Source organism: Natator depressus, chromosome 7, assembly GCF_965152275.1.
Source record: "Natator depressus isolate rNatDep1 chromosome 7, rNatDep2.hap1, whole genome shotgun sequence".
Classification (NCBI taxonomy): Eukaryota; Metazoa; Chordata; order Testudines; family Cheloniidae; genus Natator; species Natator depressus.
In genome coordinates, this window is record NC_134240.1 from 30,740,620 (window position 1) to 30,755,271 (window position 14,652).

A 14,652-nucleotide genomic window follows, 5' to 3' on the forward strand; every position below is an offset into this window, starting at 1 on the left:
CCCCACAGCCCCTATCGATGGATCGAGCTCTCTATCTATCCCCATACACATCTAATCTATCTATCTATCTATCTATCCCTAGATTCTCATACACACACATATTCCCACTACACACACACACACCTCTAACCTTTATGCACACGCCCTCCTGTGCATGCTGACTCACACTTACACACATTCTTCCCCGTCCTCAAAATCGATCGGTTCCTAATCCTACCAGCTCCATTTCCGGCCGCTGTCCAGTCCCAGGAGACTGGCCTGGGTGTGGTTTGCTAAGTGCTGTTCAAACCCGTCAGTCCAGCCCAGCCGGCCCACACAGCACTGGGACCGTCTGACAGCCCTGCTCAGCTCACAGGTGGATTGGGCCAGGAGGAAGAGTTGAAAGCCACCTTTTCCTGCAATCTCAGCTGAACTTTTTTTTTCACTGTGAAGCGCAGCCCGCAATAATAGTTCAGTTCAAACAAGGCATTCACACCACCCCCAGAGGAGCAGGTTTGATCAAGGAACAGCAGGTTCCGAGGTATGAGAATATTCTCAGATTCTCACCGAGGTGACTTGGGGTCACCCCTGAAATATCAGATTCTTCCTCTGTCCTTTTCTCCCAACTCGGCTGCCGCATTTCATCCCATTATTTGCTTCTGGAGAGGGGCACAGAGGCTGTTTATGCAGGGAACCCTCATCCAGTGCTGAGAGTGACCACCTCCGGGGAGCGGTGTGGGGACTATTTATACAGAGATCCCTTGCCTGGTCTCCACCTCTGGGGTGGGGAGTCGTTTAACAGGATTATATAACAATTTAAGACAGGCAGTGAAGAATGCAGTAACAGTTGTGCCAGGGACTACACAGGCCCTGGCCAAGATCAGGGTCCCCATTGTGCCAGGCGTAGCACAGACACATACTAAGGGCTGATTTAGAGAAAAGAGCACCCTCTACAGAGCCCCACCCCCACCCCACACCCTGCAGCATAGCACCCCCTAGTGCTGTACTGGGGAACTGGGGTCAGCACTGACTCAGGGAGAGAGCCCCCCTTCCTGAGTCACTGAATACTTCACCCACCCCTGAACGTTCCCACAATGCTGCTCCTTCTCCAAACAGCTTCTCACAGCCGGGGAGGAAATGGGGGCAGGTAAAACCTCCATGCCAGGAATATAACCGGGGATTTGATTGCTTAGCCACAGGAAGCCTGAAGCAGACAGGGGACCCTGCCCTGTAGCAGCCCTCCCCTGGATGGGTTTAGAGAGCTCTACACAGGATGGGCCCCATGCATCCAAGCATGGCGAGGATGGGGAAAGACTGACAGCCTCCATTCATTTCTAGCCCCGAGTTTGGAGTGAAGGGGGAGCTGATAGATTAAACGTTGGTGGGCAGATTGGCTCTTGCTGGCAAGTAGGGTCAGGCTCAGCTGGGAGGGCTCTCTGAATGTCTGACAGAGGGGTTAGGGTGATGGCACCTAGGACCATGGGCCTGTTCTCCGTCAGCAACCTGGGTCAGTGTCAGTCAGCCGCTGGTACTGCCCAGGATGGTGGGAATCTGGAGTAACCCCGCTGACTCAGTTCTGCTCACAGAGGTGGGAGTCTGGAGTAACTCCACTGCACTCAGTTCTGCTCACACAGCTGGGAATCAGGTGTCACTCCATCTGGTTTGATTGTGCTCAGACTGGTGTAAATCAGGAGGCACTCCGGAGAAGGAAGTGCAGTTACACCCTGGGCAGATGAGTGGAGTACAGGAATCTTACATTAGCAGAAGGGGTCAGAAAACTGAAAAGAAACTCTAATGGATGAGTTTGGGTGGAATGTGGGGCGTTGACCCAGAGGTGACTGCATCTCAGTATGGGGTGAGGGATCCCTGTATAAACAGCCCCCACGCCCTGCCCCAGACATGGCTGCATCTCAGTGCGGGGCCAGGGATCCCTATGTAAACAGCTCCCACTCCAGAGGCAGCTGCTTCTCAGCACAGGACAAGGCATCCCTATATAAACAGCCCCCTGACCCCACCCCACCGCATCTCAGCGCCAGACTTGTTATTGTTGAGCTGTTTGTAAAGCTCATCAGAGCCCAGGCCTTGTTAGAGGGGATCAGTCAAAGCTAGCCTCTCCCTGGCTGGGGTTGGAAACAGACAGATTTCCGCTCCTCATTCATGCCCTGGCAATTTGCTGATGGTTTAGCACCTGTTACCGGGGAGTTACCTTGGCAACGGGAGCATCGCATCAGACTCCTGTCACCTTGGAAACACCCCCTCTCACATTGAAAGCCTGTCTGGCTCCTGTAGTCAAGCCCAGAGCCCCATAGTGCCATGGCTATAACCAGGAGACCCAGAGAATGTCTGCAACAGCTGGGGCAGGGCAGTGGGGTCTAGCGGTTAGAGCAGGGTGGTGCTAGGGTTCTATCCTCAGCTCTGGGAGGGGAACAGGATCTAATAGGTTGCAGCAGAAGGGGCTGGGAGTCAGAACTCCTGGGTTCTGTCCCCAGCCACTTCCTGCTCTCTGGGCCTCAGTTTCCCCAACTGTCAGGGGGAAACCACTGACCTGCCTCCTTTGATTGGCATCTGTGTGACCCCCAACGGAGGGGACCAGGGGCCATGAAAAGATTATCGTGGGGCCATTATCACAGCCAGGTCCATGTGCGCTTCCCCTGCCCCGCTGCTTGGAAGGGGAAAGGGCTCCCTGGGGCGATAATTGTCCTGAGTGCCTTGGAGCTGCAAAGGGGCATCTTTCCTCACTGCAAGCCCAGTCCTCCCCATCTTTATAGGAACGGGTAAACAGAGAACTCCTGTAATGCAAAGTGGCCCCAGAGCAGACATCAGCCAAACTGCCAAGTGCTAAGTGCCCATGATTAATTGGTTCCTGTTTGTAAAGCATCTTGGAAATCTAAAGCACTCTGCGGTCCTGACCCCCCACCACACCACAAGCCAGGCAGAGAACCCAGGAGTCTCAACTCCCAGGCCACTCTGCTCTCTAACCCACCAGACCCCACACGCCTCTCCCAGGCCGGAGAGAACCCAGGAATCCTAACTCCAACCCCCTGCTCTAACCCACTAGAGCTAGACCCTCCCATTCCTCTCCCAGAGCTGGGGAGAGAACCCAGGAGTCCTGACTCCTGTCCCCTCTCTCTGTTTCATTGGCTTTTAAGACCTTCCCCATGCCTACAAGGGCCTACCACAGCCATGTGCTCAGAAATCTCCATGCCATGCCTAGGGCTATGTGTGATAACGTCTCTCTAGTCAGTGTCCTTTTAATAACTTAGGATCTCTCTGTCTCTTTGCAGCTAACAGCTCCCTGCTTGGAGGCGGTGGCGGTGAGTGTGAAATTTAAGCCTTTGCTCTGGAGTTTTTTTGTTGGGAGGAACAAAAAAATCAATATTGAATTTCTTTGAATTACTGACTTTCTCCCATGTGTGTGTCGAAGTGTGCAGCGAGAGAGATTGAGAGCGCCCGTCTCTGGCACTGCACTGGGACCCCAGGGTTCCTGGGTTCAATTCCTGACCGTGAACAAATCCCTTCCCCACTCTGTGCCTCAGTTTCCCCTCCTGCTTTTAGAAAAGGAGTACTTGTGGCACCTTCGAGACTAACCAATTTATTTGAGCATAAGCTTTTGTGAGCTACAGCTCACTTCATCGGGTGCATTCAGTGGAAAATACAGTGGGGAGATTTATATACATAGAGAACATGAAACAATGGGTGTTACCATACACACTGTAACCAGAGTGATCACTTAAGGTGAGCTATTACCAGCAGGAGAGCGGGGGGGGGGGGGGGAAACCTTTTGTAGTGATAATCAAGGTGGGCCATTTCCAGCCGTTGACAAGAATGTCTGAGGAACAGTGGGGGTGGTGGTGAGGGGGTGATCACTACAAAAGGTCCCCCCCTCCCTCCGCTCTCCTGCTGGTAATAGCTCACCTTAAGTGATCATTCTGGTTACAGTGTGTATGGTAACACCCATTGTTTCATGTTCTCTAAGTATATAAATCTCCCCACTGTATTTTCCACTGAATGCACCCGATGAAGTGAGCTGTAGCTTACAAAAGCTTATGCTCAAATAAATTGGTTAGTCTCTAAGGTGCCACAAGTACTCCTTTTCTTCTTGCGAATACAGACTAACAGGGCTGCTACTCTGAAACCTTCCTGCTTTTGTCTGTTTGCATAACGAGCTCTTTGGGGCAGGGACTGCCTCTGGCTGTGGGCTGCTCTGCACACAGTCTGTGTCCTGGTAGAACTCTGTTGGTTGTGAGGGGCAGGTTCTTTACCAATCTAGTTATAAGGATACGAGATTGGAGGCAGCTATACAGGTACAAAAGTGCCTTAAACAGCAGTATTGCTTAGTGGTTAGAGCCCTGGAGACACTGACCTCCTGGGTAAAGCACTGGGATATCTGCTGATGAAAGCGCCGTAGAAGAGCTAGGGATTGTTATTATACTAGTACAGCTTGCTCCCCTTCCCTTGTGAGAATAGCTAGATTGGTATAAAGCACATTTGTCCCGGGACCCCTCACACCCCTTTAATTAGACTGGCAGAGTTAAAGCCAAGCTTAAGTGTCTGTACAGCGTCCAGCAAAATAGGGGCCCTGACCTAGGGTGTGTATGGGGTGGGTGGATGGATTCCCATTCTAAACTTCACCAGTCATAGCCGCTGAAGGCAGGACAAGCTGTTATGGGCTTGATCTGCAGTAAGGGAGAGTTAGGTCAGATGTGAGGCAGAACTTTCGGACTCTAAGGGTAGCTCAGCTCTGGGACAGGCCTCCCAGGGAGGTTGGACTCCCCGTCACTGGAGGGTTTTAAGAACAGGCTGGACAAACACCTTTCAGGGACAGTCGCAGTTTATTCGCCCTGCCTCAGCACAAGGGGCCGGACTAGCTGACCTCTCCAGGTCCCTTCCAGCCCTATATTGCTATGATCACATAAAAGTGGCTTAAAGAAAGAAGACCTGCTTAGCAGATCGTCCCCTCCCCACCCCCCCACCCCCACACAGTGCACTGCAACCTGCCCAGACCTATGGATCCCTTGAGGTTTCTCTCGTCCGCAGTCAGACTTGGCTTTGACATGGTGCCCGCAGAGTCCCTCTCTGCCAGGACATGAGTGAGGACGGGGTTCTGCTTGGGCAAAGACGGCTTGGCCATTCACGCCTGCCTGCACAGCAGCCAGCGTCCGCATGGAGGGGACTAGGGTCAGTTACGCACATATGCGCGCACACGCACGCACACACAGCCTGTCTGTCTCTCTTCCATGCACAGTGTGTTACATGCCCTGTCACTTCACTTGATTTTCACAGGGATCCTTCACCCAGGGCTGAGATGCAGCTGCCTCTTGGGAGGAAACACGGGGGGCTGCTTAACAATACAGAGCAACACTACACAACAGCTTAGCGCAGGAAGAGAACAGCGTTGTATCCAACTGAATGTGGTGGTGGGAATTTAAGGTGGGAGACTTGAATGTGACTCCAGGACTAACACTAGCTCTACGAGTGCTCTTTCTGAGCCCCCCCACTCCTTTTCCTGCAGCACAGCTCCCCCTAGTGGGGGGAGGCATGAGGGCAGCACTAACTGAGGGTCAGTGCTCGCTTCTGAGCCCCCAGCCCCGCTCTCTCCAGCACACTGCACCCTCGGACCACGCTGGGCCGCTGGGATCAGCACTGCCCATGGGGAGAGGAGTGCCCCTTTCCGAGCCCCCACACCACTGGGGCATTGAGGCTAGTGCTGACTCCGAGCTTAGAGCACCCCCTACTGAGTCCTCTCCACTCACCAACACAGCCCTGGGTCACCCAGCAAGCCCTGCTTAGCAGCCATTTCACAAAGTCACAGCCCAAGGTGGTGGCGCCGGGAGCCTCAAGCAGGGAATGGAATGAAGGGGAAATTAATGACCCAGGAAAACAAACAACCCCCGCCCAGCCCTGCCCGCTCCGGGACCTCCTCATTGCCAGCCGTAACGGCTCCCTTATTTATCCCTGACCTCAGAGACCCCATTTTATTTCTACTTTTAAAAGGCCTGGAGTTGTCACTCGAAGATAAACCGTGCAGGGCGGGATTTATCCGCCACCCCATCAACATGTGACCTTTCCCATTGCAAATACTGCTGACAGCGGGTAGAGCACTCAGCCTCCTGCCATGGCAGCAGGATGTGGGGGCAGGACCTGGCCTTCTGGATCAGCAAGGTTTGCAGAGCACAAGATCAGTGGAAGTGGGAGCTCGGCAACCTGAATGGGGCCGGACCTGTGTCGGTGTGCACTGGGGGAGTGTTCCCATGCAGTGTAATGCGAGCCCAGATCACTGGTGGTAGGCATCTGTCTGTCCCCATACACCTTTATCTTTCTGTCACTCTACACATTCCTATCTATATATCTCTCTATCTATCTATCATAGTACCTTAGCACTGTAGCTCCTGGTATGAAACAAGTGTTAATTTAAATTCCTAGTTGCATCCCTGCATGTCAGAGGTACTTGGCTCTCCTCTTTAATTCTGACCCTAAAATGAAGGGTAGTGTTTGCTGTGTGGCTTTTATACTATTGCTGTGCCTCACCCCAGAGGTGGCTGCATTTCAATGGTGTGGTCACGCTGATGAAAAATATAAAAGATAATTAGTCCCTTTAAAGACTGTAAAGGCTTGCCATGTTCATTTGGAAATAAGGCTTTATAGAAATGGAGGCTTAGCGGGGGTGGATTCAAATCCCATTTACGCGGGTGTCAGTCTGGAGTCACTCCAGATTTAAACCAGAGCACATGAGATTGTTGTGATGCTTATAGGAGATCAGCGCTGACATTAAATGTAGAGTAAGGGTAAAATTTTCAAAAGCACTTACATGATTTAGGAGCCTATATCTCATTTTCAGACATGACTCGAGTAGAATTTCAATGACAGTTAAGGTACCTAACTCCCATGGCAATCAATGAGACTAGGGTCCCAATGAGAGTTAGGCACCTAAATACTTTTGAGGATTTGGGTCTAAATGCCTAAGCCACTTTTGAAAATGGGACTTAGACGCTTTTGAAAATTTGACCTTAAGTGACTTGTCCAAGGAGCCTGTGGTATAGCTAGAAATAGAACCCAGATGGCCTGAGCCCCAGGCCCACCCCTCAGATTCTCCAGCCTTGCAGTTTGTTGCTCTCTTGCGTTGACTAAGCAATAGCCAGAAGTATTCCATCTGAGGGAATTTTTAAACCCTAATCAGCAAAATAGCAAAAGAACAAATCAGTGTCTATATCTCTCAGAAAGGATGCACGTAGATCTCCCAGGAAATGAGAAGTGACATGGCTCACTTAGACACATGATAAGATTTATGCAAGCAAGATCGGCTCTCTGACAACTCGGAAGGACTCCTGCCACTACCCAGAGTTAAATATAACTCGTATAAATTCCCGTTGGGACACATGTGTATCTGCGTGTGAGAGCAGTAACACCTGGCCATGCAATCACGCTGTGCGTTAAATACAGGTCGGGATATTCAAAAAGATCCAGGGGGATTCAGGTGCTTTGACTAAAAGTGTTGAGTGTGTAAGTGACTTAGGGGCCGCTGTTCTTTTTTCATAAATGACTCAGGCATGTAGGGGTAGAGCTGATGGGGAAGTTTTGATAAAACGTTTTTGGCAAAAAATGCCCATTTGTTGAAACTGTTCACAGTGCAGGAAAATTGGTCAAGATTTTGATTTTCATCCCAATTCGGGGCAGGGGAAATGTTCAAACTCTCAAAATAGTCAGAGAACAGGAAAACTGTTTTCCACCAAGTTCTGCTTCAGAGCTGAATTCATGCAGTTAAGAGCCATTGCATGTTAACTGTACTTAAGTTTCTTTTGAAAATAGGATTTAGGCCCCTAGGTCATTTAGATGCTTTGGACACTGGTACACTTAGGCACCCAGGGGATGGATTTACAAAGGTAGGTAGTTGTTTTAAGATGCAGACAGGCACCCAGTGCAATTTTCCAAAGCACCTAGGTGCTAAGTCTTATAATTATTGGGAGTTGGGCGCCTGCCCAGCCAAGTGTTGGCAAAGCCTTTGGAAGAATCTGGTTGTATTCGGTTGGATGCCTAAACAGGAGCTACAATCGTGGGAAATCCAGCTTCAATTGGGGGTGTATGGCACTTGAAAATCTGGCCCTGTGCTCATTGTGCCTCAGTTTCCCCCTCTGCAAAAAGAGGATAAAAGGCTATTTGTCAATTCAGATGATTAGTTCTTTGGGGCAAGGACTCTCTCGCTGCATGTCTGTGCAGCGGGGCCCTGGTCTCGGTCAGGGTCCGTGCAGCGCCTGGCACAATTGGGCCCTGATCTCGGTCAGGGTCTGTGTAGCGCCTGACACAAGGAGGGCTCTGATCTGCGCTATCACAATACAGCTAATCCCGGGGACAGCTGGAGCTGGCCCCTTCCTTTCCATGCGGCGCTGAGAACACAGGAGCTGTCAGGGCTGTGTTGGAGCCCTCTCCCCATGTCATTCTGTTGTTCTGTCCATTAGTCCACTTTCGCAGGAGATTTATGGGGATTTTTTGTAAAATAGCAGAGTTCTGAGGTCCTGCGTTTTAACACCAGGCTCAGATTTATGGCACTTAGTGGCGTTTGAGTGCATTAGAGGAAGGGCCATGTTCCCCCCCGCCTTGTCCTCTCTCTTTAATTTGATTGCAAAACAACTTTTAAGGGTGGAAAATAAAATCCAAGGGAAGGCACTTCATTGTTCTTCCCGACAAGGACATTGAGGGACGGAACACACCGCGCTCGGAATTTGGGGCAAAATCTCTGTAGCGGAAATGCTCCAATATTAGCTGGTAAATCAGCATCACCCCACTGGAGTCACTGGGCCAGATCCCCAGCAGGGGTAAATCAGCCATAGCACCACTGGAATCAATGGGGCCAGATCCCCAGCTGGTGTAAATCAGCATTGCTCCATTAGTCTCTAGGGCTGAATCCCCAGCTAGTGGGAATTGGTGTTGCTCCACTGGAGTCAAGGGAACAACACTGATTTACACCAGTGAGGGTCTGTCCCATTTCTTTCAAGGAGAAAAGTCCCTGGGGACATTTTACCACATAACTGCAGGATTTCCTGCCCCTGCCTCTGAAGCAGCTGGTGCTGCCTGCTGCTAGGGACGGGAGCCCCGGCTATGGCCCTTGGGCCGATCCAGCATGGCAATTCAATAGGGGATTTTGCAGTCCAGTCCCAGCAGCATCAGAAGCCCTAGCACGGAACGGAGTTCAGCATCTGCCGTGGATCCATCAGACCCATCCAGAGCAGGGATAAGCAAAGCTAGGTCCCGTCTCTGTGCAGCCTCGCTGGGCATTAGGGGAGAAGCCGTGGAGCTGAAAGGAGGTGACATGACAAAGGAGCAAGCAGAGGCCGTGGGGCAGGAACCAGCAAATGGCTGGATTTTATGCAGGCCAGTGCTTCTGTTGAAAACCAAACAATAGGACCACATTGTGTCCCTGATTCCACACACACCCCTTGCCTCCCCCACTGTGGGCAGCCATAGAAAGAAAGAAAGAAAGAAAGAATCGCTTTTAACTCTTTGTCCCAGGCTCCATATAGATCGATTTGACTCAAATGTTTTCATTGCTTGTTCTTCCTGATACACACAGACAAACACACACACACACCACAACATGTACGTACACAAAGACATCCCCCCCCACCTAGACATCCCCACTGATACACAGAGTCATAGACACATATCTACACACACCCCAACACATTTATACGTGCACAAACATAGATCTGGACAAACACAGAGACACACACCGGCACATCCAAATTCATACCCCCACGCGGACATGCAGACACACACAGAGCACACGTGCACACACATCCAGACACACCATCTACAAACAGAGAGACACGCCATCTGGACACAGCTTTCATCCACACACACATCTCCCAGGGGGGCTCATTGATAACCGGCCCCCTCGCTGCAAGGTTCTGGGCCTGAGCACCAGGCAGCATGGTGGTGCTGTCCATAGCAAGTGGGAGGCTGTGGAGGAGATGACCATATATACACACCCTCCATCCACACACATCACACGTTGCAAACACATACACCCCCTCCACACACACACCCAACGGCGCAGGTTAAGTACATATGTACACAGCACAACATCTCTTGCACTCCTGACCCTTCCCTCCAACCGGCTCACTGCTGTACAGACCACCCACGCTGCTGCTGAGTTGCTGAGCCCACGTGTCTGCCAAGTCGCTTTCTAACCCTCCCGACAAGACCCATTTCTCTGTTTCAGTGTGTGCGTGTGGGTGCTCGTGCATGCACACAGGGAGGGTCTTTTCTCAGGGCTGATTTTAACGTGGATTTTATTTTCCTCCTTCCAGTGGGACTGGGAATCTATCTATCTTTTCCTGCCCCCATCACCTTCTAGGCATCTTCTATGTGAAATCGATAGCAAATAGAGAGTCCCTAGTGGGTTTCATGGAGTATCTGGTTCCTTCTCCCTTTTCTAGGTCAAAACTCTGATTCATAGAGTTTAAGGCCAGAAGGGCCTGTTAGATCATCCAGAATTTCACCCACTTCCCCCCATACTGAACCCAATATTTGGTGTTTGGCTAAAGCACCTTCCAGAAAGGCAGCCAGGCTGGATTTGAAGACCTAAGTGTTGGGGTTGAGGGAGTCAGGTTTGGGGTTTAGAGCAGAAGAGGGGTCTGTGGTTGGGGTTTATTGGTACCAAGGTTGGTGGGTGTAGTAACGCCTTTTTAAAAAGGGGGTCCAGCGCACTGTTCCCTCTAAACTGTGCACGTGTGCGTGCGTGCACAGATCTTAAACCCCGTGCACACGGCGAAGCACCGCACACACTCCGGCTTTGGCTTTTTTTTTTTTTTTTTTTGCTCCGGCTGTGGCACAGAAGACATTTTTTGCGCACACGGCTGTTAAAAATTAGAGGGAACATTGGTCCAGCAGCGGCGTTCCCTCTAGACACTGGATTCTCCTGATCTCCTCCAGGAGTTTCTCTCTTAGCTGGATCCCCTAGCTCCCCCGCCGTGCTGAACAAGCGATCGTGCATTGTGATTCCTGAGCTCTCTGGTGGGGACCATCGCTGCTCTACAGCTCTCAGACCACTGCCTCTTTTATAGCACTTTTCATTCATAGATCATGAGCACTTTGCAAAGCATCTTTATCCCCACTTTACAAATAGGGAAACTGAGGCAGGGGGAGGGGAATTGATTTGTCTAAAGTCACCCAGTGGTGCCAGGAATTGAACCTGAGTCTCAAGCCATTGTCATGTCCACTAGATCGAACTGTCCTCTTGCTTGTAGCTCCTTATAGAGCATCTTTCATTAGGTGTCTTTTAAACTTCCAGCCCATGTGTGGCTAATCGAGAATTCCTGCTCCATTGCTTCCCCCATGGGGCTCTGGGGGAGAGACTCATCCATCTCTCTGCAAGGGAAGTCCTTCCATTCCTCCACTCCGGGGACAGGCTCTCAGCTTCAGAGGAACATTGGACAGCCTTGGCGTCCTCCCCCAGCAGATGATCCCAGAGAATCAGCTGTGGGAGGGATAGAGTTAAAATTACTTGGTTTCCCATCTCCCTGTTAGAGCTGAGTCACACCCATTTTGTTTCTTAGTAGGAAAAGATCAATGGTTCTAAAGATCCATTCAGCACAGGCTGTCCCGTGACACTGATAGGAGAAATTGCCCATGAGGCGAAAGAATCTTCCTGATCCTCTATTAGAGAAGTCCTGAAGCATGAGAGTTGCCTTCTAAAAGCCTTCTATTTGTCTTCTAAAAGCCATACTGCAGCTCTGCATTTAGATAATGACTCTAATCTCATCTCATGCTTCAGGGCTTTAGCTGGTTGCCCACAAGCATCCAGGAGGGAATTTCCCCCCTGAAGCACACTCGGACAGCTGTCTTCTGGGTTGGTTTGATTTGGTTTTCTCACCTTCCTCTGAAGCATCAAGAATTGGCCACAGCTGGAGATGGGACGCCAGGCAGGGTGGGCCAAGTTCTGACTTGGTCCAGAGAATCCTCTCTCTAGCTGCCTGGCTGGTGAGTCTTGCGGAGATGATCAGGGTCCAGCTGATCACCAGATGTCGGGTCAGGAATTTCCCCCAGTTCAGATTGGCAGGGATCTTGGGGGTTTTCCCCTCCCTCTGCAGTATGGACGTGGGTCACCTGTGGCGATCACGTGGGCACGGCTCACCTCAGCAATTCCTTGCCAGTGCAGGGGCCTTGGGGGCTCCTCAGTCTCTCCTGGTCCCTGCCTCGGGCTCATAACAGGTTAGTCTCCTGAGGGCTGAGATGCTTTGGTCTAACTGAAGTCTCTGGGCTGAGTCTAGGGGTAACTGGGTGACATTCTCTGGCTGGTGTTATACAAGGGGTCGGACTAAATAATTTAATGGTTCCATCTAGCCTTCAACTCTACGAAATCTCTTCTACCCCCATGTAAATAAAGCCCAGTCCCTTCTTCAAGCCATGATAAAGGGTGTCTTCTTGTGGGGAGGAGTTCTGCAGGCTTTGCAGAGAAAAAGGAAAGGCAGCATTGTTATTATTTCACATTCATATTATGATAGTGCACAGAGGCTTCCAAGCTGGGATATTGGCGTCAAAGGGGAGAGCACCCCCTATTGGGCCCCCCGCCCTGCTCCCTGCCCTAGCACCAAATTGGGGCATTGAGCTCAAAGGGGAAAGCACTTTCCACTGCCCTGCTCTCTGCAGCATAGCATCCCACAGTGCAGCACTGGTTCTGTAGGGCCAGCAGTGACTGCCTGGGGAGAGCACCCCCTTTGCTGACCCCCCACATTTTACTCCCGGCAGCACAGAGACCCCTTCCCCCCAAGTCACCCCCCCCCCATGCTCTAAGCTTCCCCCTGAGCAGCAAACTACCCAACTTGAGCTCCCGGACCACAGCCCAGCTGGCTGGCACCAAAGGGCCTACCCTGTGCCAGGCTTGCCTCAGGCCCTGCTGGGCATTGCTAGCAGCCAGTTCAGTGTGGAGGAGTCCAGAGCTCTCCCCCTTGACAGTCCAGCTGTAAACTGCTTTTGTCCTGGGTCAATAAAGGGGCTGGGGGAGGTGGAAGAAAAGCCCTTTTAGTCTTTTGTGTGGGGAAGAAATAGAGTTAGGGGCTTTAAATCAGGAATTAAATCAACAAACACCTCTCCCCCGCCCCCCCAGCGTCTCTCTTGTTTATTAGGCCTGACATGTTTACTCTGTGATAAGAAACAGCGCTTTCACCAAGAGATTTGTGTTCTATTTTTCAATTACCACTCGTCTCTCTCTGCCACTTTTGCACTAAAGGGATAATAAATGTATCGGAGCGTTTCAATTATTCATCTAAATCACGGACGCGCCGGGGCCACTGCCTGTGCGCTTAGTGACAGATTAATTCAAGGCTGCTACTGGATGGGTTTTTTATGCACCCCCCTCTCCATCTTAAGGCCCGCGTAAAGTCTCCTCCCATCACACTATTAAGCCAGCACCACTCTCCTTACAAAGCAGCTGTTGAGCTCTGGGGACAGAGATGACTGGTCTAGTGGCCTGGCCAGTGGGCTGGGGAACAGGACACTTTGATTCTACTCCTGGTTCCTGGCTACACCCCATTCCTGCTCAGTGCTTCTGTTTCCCCCTGCCCACTTTGTCTATTTAGATTGGAAGTGTGTCAGGGCAGGGGCTGTCTCTCACTCTGTCTGTGCAGCGCCTGGCACAGTGGGGCTCACAATCTCTGCTGGGGTCTTTGTGGCACAGTGGGGGCCCTGATCTCTGTTGGGGTCTGTGCAGCACCTGGCACAACGGGGGCCTGCTTGTGGTTGGAGTTAGTGCAGCACCTGGCACAACAGGGGGCTAATGCTCTTTGCAGCCCTTACATGCCCTGTAATTTAAATGATAAATAAAACAGACATATGCCAATGGCAATTGGGGCCCCATTGTACCGGATGCTGTTCAAATATCTAGCTATTACATGTTATCTGATGCCAAGAGTTTACACTCTGTACTGCACCGCCACGCATACACACGTCTCTCAACCAAAATACACTGGGTTAGATCCTAATCTGGTGTAAATTAACTCTGATCATTTATACCTGCTGAGATCCTGGCCCAGATTCCAACAGTACCACTGCCTCACCCCAATCAAAATCGATGAGGCGGGCCTCCAAAAAGCACAACACTGGCTTAAAAAACCATGAGTTTCTAAACAGTAATAAATGTCATTCTGATCCTGGATTCCGAACTCTGGGAAGCTCACATCCTCTTCAGGGCTTTCTCTAGAACCAGCAGAGTTAGAACCTTACTCTTTTTGGTTCTTAGTCTGCGTGGCACCTGGGGGTCCTGGTCCACAACTGGGGCTCCTGGGCAATACTGCAATTGTTCCTGCTACCCCTTTGGCTGAGAGGTTTGCCAGTGTCCAGAGACTCGCTGGGCTGTTTCCATGAGGAGGAGAAATCGATGATGTGAGTTAGGTACATTCTTCTGTACAATCTTGTTTACTTAAAAAGAATGTGCACACAGTCCCCTTTCCCTGAACGCAGTGAAAATAAACACCAGCAGGCAGTTTCTTTGGTCTGTGCAGAATGGGCTCGGAAACCAAATTTCTGTTCTACAATAATTTTTGAGTTTTCGAAAAAATTTCACCCCCAAAAGCCAAAAACTTGAACTAAAATCCCACAGTATTTCATTTTGGAAACATTGAAACATGGGATTTCCTAAATGAAGTGTGCGCCCCTGGAGCCCTGGCAGCTCCTGACCTG

The 14,652-nt window shown here is 50.9% G+C and overlaps 1 protein-coding gene across 3 annotated transcripts in view; it reads left to right on the forward strand.

Annotated features, from left to right (window-relative positions):
• MACROD1 (mono-ADP ribosylhydrolase 1) overlaps positions 1-14,652 on the forward strand; it is a 182,268-nt gene that overhangs the window by 132,459 nt on the left and 35,157 nt on the right. For 2 of the 3 annotated variants that reach the window (XM_074959747.1, XM_074959745.1), the window contains exon 4: positions 3,264-3,293. The exons of the other annotated variant lie outside the window; for it this stretch is intronic. In XM_074959747.1, the coding sequence (XP_074815848.1) occupies positions 3,264-3,293 (30 nt within the window). The remainder of the gene's footprint in view (positions 1-3,263; positions 3,294-14,652) is intronic. 3 annotated transcript variants of the gene reach the window in all.